This window comes from Piliocolobus tephrosceles, chromosome 21 (assembly GCF_002776525.5).
Source record: "Piliocolobus tephrosceles isolate RC106 chromosome 21, ASM277652v3, whole genome shotgun sequence".
NCBI classification, from domain to species: domain Eukaryota; kingdom Metazoa; phylum Chordata; class Mammalia; order Primates; family Cercopithecidae; genus Piliocolobus; species Piliocolobus tephrosceles.
The window spans coordinates 46,000,161-46,009,974 of NC_045454.1; the positions used below are offsets into that span (position 1 = coordinate 46,000,161).

The 9,814-nt window shown below is 55.1% G+C and overlaps 1 protein-coding gene across 1 annotated transcript in view; it reads left to right on the forward strand.

The window, feature by feature from the left end:
• Window positions 1-543: 543 nt before the first annotated feature.
• The window catches only part of C3 (complement C3), a 45,153-nt gene continuing 35,882 nt past the window's right edge, over window positions 544-9,814 (forward strand). Inside the window, exons 1-11 of the mRNA XM_026455618.1 lie at window positions 544-680; window positions 1,638-1,830; window positions 3,004-3,169; window positions 3,252-3,322; window positions 6,913-7,007; window positions 7,111-7,193; window positions 7,276-7,366; window positions 8,009-8,111; window positions 8,206-8,332; window positions 8,895-9,010; window positions 9,111-9,260. Of these exons, the coding sequence (XP_026311403.1) occupies window positions 607-680; window positions 1,638-1,830; window positions 3,004-3,169; window positions 3,252-3,322; window positions 6,913-7,007; window positions 7,111-7,193; window positions 7,276-7,366; window positions 8,009-8,111; window positions 8,206-8,332; window positions 8,895-9,010; window positions 9,111-9,260 (1,269 nt within the window). The 5' untranslated portion in view covers window positions 544-606. The remainder of the gene's footprint in view (window positions 681-1,637; window positions 1,831-3,003; window positions 3,170-3,251; window positions 3,323-6,912; window positions 7,008-7,110; window positions 7,194-7,275; window positions 7,367-8,008; window positions 8,112-8,205; window positions 8,333-8,894; window positions 9,011-9,110; window positions 9,261-9,814) is intronic.

The window sequence follows — 9,814 nt, forward strand, 5'->3', positions numbered from 1 at the left end:
ACCCCTGCCCCCACTCTGCACATGAGCTAGAAAACATTTCATGAGACTGGGAGTTTCTGTGCTGGGCTCTGTCCCTCCGCCATCCTACTTTCCCTCCCTCAGCATGGAAGCCTCTAGAAGTGGAGCTCCAACTCCCAGCCTACAGAGAGATTCCTAGGAATGGTTCAACTGATAAATGCATGGCCCAAAGTGAACTGGGGGTGAGGTCCAAGACATCCGTGGTGGGGGATTCTCCAGACCTTAGTGTTCTTCCACTACAAAGTGGGTCCAACAGAGAAAGGTCTGTGTTCACCAGCTGGCCCTGACCCTGGGAGAGTCCAGGGCAGGGTGCAGCTACATTCATGCTGCTGGGGAATGTGCCCTCAGGTTACTCACCCCACAGACATGTTGGCCCCAGGGACTGAAAACCTTAGGAAATGGTATTGAGAAATCTGGGGCAGCTCCCGAAAGGGGAGAGGCCATGGGGAGAAGGGGGGACTGAGAAGGCGGGGGAAAGGCAGGAGCTGGATAAAAAGCCAACTCCAGCAGGCACTGCTCACTCCTCCCCATCCTCTCCCTCTGTCCCTCTGTCCCTCTGTCCCTCTGACCCTGCACTGTCCCAGCACCATGGGACCCACCTCAGGTCCCCGCCTGCTGCTCCTGCTACTAATCCACCTCCCTCTGGCTCTGGGGACTCCCATGTGAGTGGTTACGACTCTACACAGAAACAAGGCTGCTTCTGGGGTGGAATCTGCCATTTGGGGGTCCAGGTCCCTGTAGAATTCAGGGTGCCTTTGGGTGTTTGTGGATTCCGGGGTTAGCGGGTTGGGAATGTTTATATAAATGTGTGCTGCCTGTGAGTTTGGGTGTTTACGGGTTGGGTGTTTGTGGAATCCAGGTATTGTGGAATTGGAATTTGGGATGTTTCTGGATTGAGGTCATCTGTTGGTTTAGGGTGTATGTGGTGTTCAGTGACGGTGTGGTTGGGGTGACTTGGAGACTCGGAGGTTTGGACTTTGCAAGATTTGGGAGTTTGCAGCTTGGCGACTTAGAAGTTTCCGTGTGGGTTTAAAGATTGGCTACTTTGGGTTCATGTATGGTTGGGGCGTTTGGAATTGGTTGCATTTATTAGGACCGGGGTGTTGGAGGTTTAGGCTGGATTTGGGGTGCTCTAAGATTTGAGGTTTAGAGGTTTGGGTGTATGTGGGTTTGGGTATGTAGAGTTTAGGCTGCCTGGGGTTTGAGTGTTTACGTATTTGGAGTGTTTAGAGATGTAGAGGTTTAGGGTTTGGGGCATGTGTGGGTTTAGGCGATTGTGGGTCTGGAAGTCCAGAGACGTAGAGGAGTTGCTGGCGCTGGTTTGGAGGTTCGGGCTTGGTGGGATGCATGGCCCCTCGTTGCCCAGGCTTTCAAAGTCCAGGCCCAGCTGGCTGAGAGTGGGAATCATGGTGGCTGCTGTCCTGCCCATGTGGTTGAGACGGTGGCAGTGCCCAGAGAATTCAGATCCAGATATTGGCACTGGCAGTGCGCCAGCAGTCCCTGAATCCTCTCCAGGACCAGGGGCTGGGGCACACAGCCTGCCAGGCGCTGACTCCAGTGAGGACTGGCGCCTCACAGCCCGGAAATGACAGCCCCACTCCCGTGCCCCACTCCGACAGGTACTCTATGATCACCCCCAACGTCTTGCGGCTGGAGAGTGAGGAGACCGTGGTGCTGGAGGCCCACGACGCGAAAGGGGATGTTCCGGTCACTGTCACTGTCCACGACTTCCCAGGCAAAAAACTGGTGCTGTCCAGTGAGAAGACCGTGCTGACCCCTGCCACCGGCCACATGGGCAGCGTCACCATCAGGGTGGGTGCAGACTGGTGCAGGACCCTGCTGACACCCACAGCCACGCCCACTCTTCCTCCTTCTAGCCCTCCCCTTCTGTCTTCTCCCTTTCTTTATTTTTATTTATTTATTTATTTATTTTTGAGGCAGAGTCTCACTCTATCACCCAGGCTGGAGTGCAGTGGCGCGATCTCGGCTCACTGCAAGCTCTGCCTCCTGGGTTCATGTTATTCTCCTGCCTCAGTTTCCCGAGTAGCTGGGACTACAGGCGCCTGCCTCTACGCCCGGCTAATTGTTTTGTACTTTTAGTGGAGACGGGGTTTTACCGTGTTAGCCAGGATGGTCTCGATCTCCTGACCTCGTGATCCGCCCGCCTCGGTCTCCCAAAGTGCTGGGATTACAGGCGTGAGACCCCACGCCTGGCACCTGTCTTCTACCTTTCTAAGCCCTGCCCTTCCCTGAGTTTCCACTCCTTTTGAGGCTCCGGCCCTTCTAAGAACCTCCCTTCTCTGAGCCCTCCCCCTTCTGTCTCCTCCCCTGCTAAGCCCTTCCATTCCCTGAGTCTCCACCTTTTTTGAGACTCCTTCCTTTCTAAGCCCTGCCCTTCCCTGAGACTCCACCCCTTCGGAGGCGCCTCTCCTTCTAAGCCCCTCCCTTCTCTGAGACTCCACCCCTTCTGAGTCTCCTCCCCTTCTAAGCCCTGCCCTTACCTGACACCCCACCCCTTATAAGGCGTCTCTCATTCTAAGCCCCTCCCTTCCCTGAGACTCCACCCCTTCTAGGTCCCTCCCACTGAATCGCTTCCTTTTCTAAGCCCCGCCCCTTCAAAGGTCTCCTCTTGTGAACTCCTCCCCTCTTAGTCTTCACCACTTTCTAAGTTCCTTCACCTGAGTCCCTCGGCCTTTCTGAGCCCCTCCCACGTCAGCCCCCCCCCCTTTCTGAGTCCCCGCCCCTTCTGAGCCCCTCCTCCTATAAGCTCTCTCTTCCTTGTGAGCTCTTCCTTCTGAGTCCCCTCCCTGGTCCCCCCTCTCCCCTGGCACCTCCTTCACATGCCCCTTCCTCCCCAAAACTGGGCCACCCTGGGAGACCAAGAATAATGGGCAGGCAAGGAGGGACCCAGCCCGAGATCCGGAAGCTGGACCGTGGGCACGGGGCCTTGGAACAGACCCCTGACGATGCCCTGCCCACACCTAGATCCCAGCCAATAAGGAGTTCAAGTCAGAAAAGGGGCACAACAAGTTCGTGACCGTGCAGGCCAACTTCGGGGTCCAAGTGGTGGACAAAGTGGTACTGGTCAGCCTTCAGAGCGGGTACCTCTTCATCCAGACAGACAAGACCATCTACACCCCTGGCTCCACAGGTGAGGCTGTGTGTGGCTGGAGAGGGCGGTGCACCGGCGTGGGCCGGCCAGGGTCTCACCAGGCCTCCTTGTCTCTCCCCAGTTCTCTGTCGGATCTTCACTGTCAACCACAAGCTGCTACCCGTGGGCCGGACGGTCGTGGTCAACATTGAGGTACCAGCCAGAGGGGGCCCCAGGGGCAGCAGGGGCACAAGCTCAGGAGACGCAAAGAGATCGAGAGAGACGGAGAAAGACACACCGGAAGAGATGCAGTGGCAGAGACACAGAGGCAAAGAGATGTACAGACACACACCCACACAACACACACACATACAGCATGCAGCACACACAGAGGCAAAGAGATATGCAGACACATGTGCACACACAATGCACACACGCAATGCAACACACACAACACACACAAACACACAACATACACGACCACACAACACACACAACACAACACACAACACAATACACACAACACAATGTGCATAACCACACAACACACAAAACACAACACAATGCACACAACATACACAACCACGCAATACACACAAAACACACACAACACAACATACATAACCACACCACACACAACACACAACCACACAAGACAATCATACAACACACACAACACACACAAAACACAGCACAGAACATACACAACCACACAACACACAACCACACAACATACACAACCACACAACACAATGCATACAACATAGCACACACAACATACAACCCAACACACAACCACACAATACACCATATGGCACACACACACACACACACACACACACACAGGCTGAGAGACAAGGTGGAGATCCAGGGAGACCCCAGGGAGCAGTGCAGGTGTCCGTGGATTCTGCTTTCAGATAACCCCCCCGGTCATTTCACCTCCCTGAGCCTCAGTTGCCTCATCTGAATATTGGGATCATGACAGATAATTCTGTCATCTATTCTACCGACGACAGCCAGAGGATGCCTGTGAGCACCTGCCTCAGGGCCCATCCCTCCTCTTCCTACAGCCCTCCATGGCTCCCACCTTCCTATGGGTCAAGCCTAAGTCCTCCCTGCAGTCCACAAGGCCCTGCACACCCTGCCCTGTCCCTTCCCTGCCCTCCTCTCCTCCCTGTCTCCCCCTCGCTCATTCTGCTCCAGCCACACGGGCCTCCTTCCTGTTCCTCCAACACCCAGGTGTAGTCCTGCCTTGGGGCCTTGGCACGGGCTGTGCCCTCTTCTCAAGAAAACCCTCTTCTTCCAAATATCCACAGAGCTCCTCCTCTCTCCTCCTCTAAGTCTTAGCTCAATGTCAATAATGTCTCAATTTTACAATGAAGTCTCTCTGAGTAAGCTGTAAAGTTGCAAATGCCCACCCTGACCACGCCCCCCAATGCCCCACACAAGCACACACACACACTCCTCCTTCCTGCCATGTCCTGCAAATGAGATTTATTCATTTGATAATTGCTTCTCCCCTTGCCTCACCCTCTGTTGAACCTAAATCCATCCAGGAAGGAATTTTTATGTTTGTTCAGGGTTTTGTCACCTGAACTCAGCACAAAGCTGGTATATAGCTTGGTTTAATAAAAACCTTACTGGAACAAGCAAGAAGGATGGGAGGAGAGAAGGGGAAGGAGGGTGTTCTCATAGAATTATCATGAGGATGTATTGAAATCATACAAGGCTAGGGGCAGTGGCTCACACTTGTAATCCCAGCTCTTTGGGAGGCCAAGGTGGGAGGATCGCTTGAGCCCAAGAGTCCAAGACCAGCCTGGGCAACAGAGTCAGACCCTGTCTCTACAGAAAATAAAAGTTTAAAAAAAAAAAAAAAGCTGTGTGTGGTGGTGTGTGCCTGTGGTCACAGCTTCCCCAGGAGGCTGAGGCAGGAGGATCACTTGAGCCCAGGAATTCCAGGCTGCAGTGAGTCATGATCGCGCCACTGCACTCCAGCCTGGGTGACAGAGTGAGACCCTGTCTCAAAAAATAATTGGGGCAAATGCAATGGCTCAAGCCTATAATTCCAACACTTTGGGAGGCAGAGGTGGGAAGACTGCTCGAGGCTAAGTGTTCAAGACCAGCCTGAGAAAGGTAGGGAGACTCCATCTCCACAGAAAAAAATTAAAAATTATCTAGATTTAGGGATCGATATGGTCTGTGGGGAACAGAGACCACACACCTCTTTTAAAGGCACAATAGTTGCCCAGCTCCGATTAGATGTCTCCTGCTAACCAGAGTACACTATCCACAGAAATTTCCTTGTTTCCAACAGAAGCTGGAAAAACAAACTTTTGGCCAGGCATGGTGGCTCACGCCTGTGATCCCAGCACTTTGGGAGGCCGAGGTGGGCAGATCACGAGGTCAGGAGATCGAGACCATCCTGGCTAACATGGTGAAACCCCATCTCTATTAAAAATACAAAAAAATTAGCTGGACGTGGTGGCGGGCACCCGTAATCCCAGCTACTCGGGAGGCTGAGTCAGGAGAATGGTGTGAACCCGGGAGGCAGAGCCTGCAGTGAGCCAAGATCGCGCCACTGCACTCCAGCCTAGGCGACAGAGCGAGACTCTGTCTCAAAAAAAAAAAAAAAACAGACTTTTATGTGTTTCAATACCTAAAGCCAGCTCACAGCCTTCAGACATGCCACTTGCCTGATCCCTGTTACCTCTGTACAATTTCTTTTAAATTTATTTATTCATTCATTTCATTATTATTATTTTTGAGACAGGGTCTCATTCTGTTGCCCAGGCTGGAGTGCAGTGGCACAATCACAGCTCACTGCAGCATTGACCTCCTGGGCTCAAGCGATCCTCCTGTCTCAGCCTCCTGGGTAGCTGGGACCACAGACATGCACCACCACATCCAGCTAATTTCTAAAATTTTTTGTAGAGATGGAGTCTCCCTATGTTTCCCAGGCTGATCTCAAACCCTTGACCTTGAGCAGTCCTCCCACCTCTGCCTCTCAAAGTGCTGGGATTACAGGCTTGAGCCATCGCACTCGCCCTAATAAATTATTTTTTTGAGATGGGGTCTCGCTTCTTCACCCAGGCTGAAGTGCAGTGGTGCGATGATGTCTCATGTTGTTTAAATGTTGGCAGCAAATGAAATGACACTACTGGTTATTAGTATTCAGAGAGACACTGAAGAAATGAGCCCCTACTCATACGAACTATGTCCCAAGCTAATACAGTAGGTGCCATTATTATCTCCTGTTTCTAGAGTTTCACATTGAGCACAGAGAGGTTAGGTAACTTGCCCAGTGTCACACAGCTTGTAAGTGGCACAGTATGGATTCAAACTTAAGGTTGACTGACTCGAGTCGTTGTTCTTTTTTTTCTTTTTTTGAGACAGAGTCTAACTGTGTCTCCCAAGCTAGAGTGTCATGGAGCAATCTTGGCTCACTGCCATCTCCACCTCCCAGGTTCAAGCGATTCTCCTGCCTCAGCCTCCTGAGTAGCTGGGATTACAGGTGCCCGCCACCATGCCCAACTAATTTGTGTATTTTTAGTAGAGACAGGGTTTCACCATGTTGGCCAGGCTGGTCTTGAACTCCTGACCTCAGGTGATCTGCCCACCTCAGCCTCCCAGAGTGCTGGGATGACAGACGTGAGCTGCCATGCTTGCCTGGGTCCCTGTTCTTAACCACAGTAGACGCTGCACAGAGAATGTGCAGACACAGAGAGGTCAGGGAGAGCTGAGAGGCTAAGCCCAGCCTCTGAAGAGTCATTTTATCCCATATCCTTCCCTTCTGCCTCCCACAGAACCCAGAAGGCATCCCGGTCAAGCAGGACTCCTTGTCTTCTCAGAACCAATTTGGCATCTTGCCCTTGTCTTGGGACATTCCAGAACTCGTCAAGTATGTCGGGCTCTTGAGGAGGGGGCTCAGGGCTCCCCTATCCCAGGAGAGGGAGCGGGGGGCTCCGAGGCCTGAGCAGACCACTCATCCGCCCTCCTCACAGCATGGGCCAGTGGAAGATCCGAGCCTACTATGAAAATTCACCACAACAGGTCTTCTCCACTGAGTTTGAGGTGAAGGAGTACGGTAAGAGGAGGAGGGGCCGGGGGAGGCAGCGCCCAGAACGCCTGGCCCAGCGCCGCCCCCACCAACGCCGTCTCTCCCCCAGTGCTGCCCAGTTTCGAGGTCATAGTGGAGCCTACAGAGAAATTCTACTACATCTATAATGAGAAGGGCCTGGAGGTCACCATCACCGCCAGGTGAGGGACTGGGGTGGGGCCAGGTAAGGGCCGGGTGAGGGACCAGGTGAAGACCAGGTGAGGGACTGGGGGTGGGGCCAGGTAAGGGCCGGGTGAGGGACCAGGTGAAGATCAGGTGGGGGACTGGGGTGTGGGACCAGGTAAGGGCCGGGTGAGGGACCGGGTGAGGGACCAGGTGAACACCAGGTTGGGGACTGGGGGTGGGGACCAGGTAAGGGCCGGGTGAGGGACCAGGTGAAGACCAGGTGGGGGACTGGAGTGTGGGACCAGGTAAGGGCCGGGTGAGGGACCAGGTGAAGACAAGGTGAGGGACTGGGGTGGGGCCAGGTAAGGGCCGGGTGAGGGACCAGGTGAAGACCAGGTGGGGGACTGGGGTGTGAGACCAGGTGGGAGGCTGCAGGTGGGGTAAGGTAAGGGGCTGGGGGTGGGACCAGGTGGGGGGCTGGAGGGGGGGCGAGGGGGGGGCGGGGGGGGGGGGGGGGGGGGGGGGGGGGGGATGGGGCCAGATGAGGGGCTAGAGGTGGGGCCAAGTTAGAGGCCAGCAGTGGGTCGAGGGCTCCAGTCTTTAGCACTGGCAGAAGCTGGAGGAGATTCCGTTCTCCAGGAGGGACGGACCTGAAGCCCTCCTTGTCTGCCCCGTAGGTTCCTCTATGGGAAGAAAGTGGAGGGAACTGCCTTTGTCATCTTCGGGATCCAGGATGGCGAGCAGAGGATTTCCCTGCCTGAATCCCTCAAGCGCATCCCGGTAGCACCACCGACAGAGGCCTCTTTGATCCCTCCCCCCGTCCCTGCTTCCTCTGAGCCCGCTCCCCTCTCTGAGTTCTCCTCTCCCTTCCCAGATTGAGGATGGCTCAGGGGACGCCGTGCTGAGCCGGAAGGTACTGCTGGACGGGGTGCAGAACCCCCGACCGGAAGACCTGGTGGGGAAGTCTTTGTACGTGTCTGTCACCGTTATCTTGCACTCAGGTGAGGCCCAGTCTGAAGGCCAGGCTCAGGACCATCAAGTGGGCCGGTCTGAGAGGGGAGGCCAGCTCAGAAGAGAAAGCCTAGTCTAAGGAGGGAGGCTCAGAGGGAAAGTAGGGTCCAGTCTGATGGGGTAGGCCCATTCTGAGAGGGGAGGCCAAGTATGAAGGTGGCATCCAGTCTGAGGGGGGAGGCAGGGTCAGTATAAACATGGGGTCCGGTCTGATGGGGAAGGCCCAGTGTGAAGTCTGTGTCCACTCTGATGAGGGAGGCAGGGCCAGTATAAAGATGGGTCTAGTCTGATGGAGGAGGTAGGGGCAGTATAAAGGTGGAGTCCGGGTTGATGGGGGGCACAGGCCCAGTATGAAGTCTGTGCCCAGTCTGATGGAGGAGGCAAGGCCAGTATAAAGGTGGGGTCCAGTCTGATGGGGGGCATAGGCCCAGTACGAAAGTGGACTCCACTCTGAGGGAGGAGGCCTAGTCTGAAGGTGGGGTCCATTGGGAGGGAGGAGTTTCTATCCTGAGGGGTGGCCCAGGAGCCTACACTCACAGCTGGTCCCCTCAGGCAGTGACATGGTGCAGGCGGAGCGCAGCGGGATCCCCATCGTCACCTCTCCCTACCAGATCCACTTCACCAAGACGCCCAAGTACTTCAAACCAGGAATGCCCTTTGACCTCATGGTGAGACCCAGGGCGGAAAGGGGTCCCACTCCCCCCTTCAGGAACACCGGCCACAGCCCTGAGCCTGCCTGAACTTCCCCCACCTCACCCCCCATCACAGGTGTTCGTGACGAACCCCGATGGCTCTCCAGCCTACCGAGTCCCCGTGGCAGTCCAGGGCGAGGACGCTGTGCAGTCTCTAACCCAGGGAGACGGCGTGGCCAAACTCAGCATCAACACACTCCCCAGCCAGAAGCCTTTGAGAATCACGGTGCGTCTGGGCCCAGCCTCAGAACCTCACCACTGGGAAGACGGTACAGGGGTCCTGGTGTTTGCACAGTGGGGTTCTGCCATTTGCATAGACATATTCTCATTTGCATAGAGGGGTTCTCTCCTGCACAGTGGGGTCCTGCTGTCTGCATAGAGGGGTCCATAGTTCCAGGAAACAGGACTCTTCCTCTTGCATGTCCTGCTCCTTCCACTCACACGGAGAAGCGCTCCATCCACGCACAGTCTTTCCACTCCCAAGGGGGAAGGAGCCTGAATCTCACAAGGAGGGTTGTGCAGTGTTCAGGACAGGCCCATTGTTGTGAGGTGGTCTCAGTTCTCCTGGCTTCTGTGGAAGTGGCCCTGTTGCCCCTCACTGGGAGGGAAACAAGTCTCATGACAGCTGTGGAGGTTGCAGATGGCCTCCCGGTCCCTCTGCAGCTCCCAGGCTGGGCACCCCACTTACCCCTCACTGCGCTCAGCATGTGCGTGAATTTCCTGTGGCTGCCGTGACAAATGGCCGCAGCCTAGTGATCTGAAGCAACACACATTTATGGG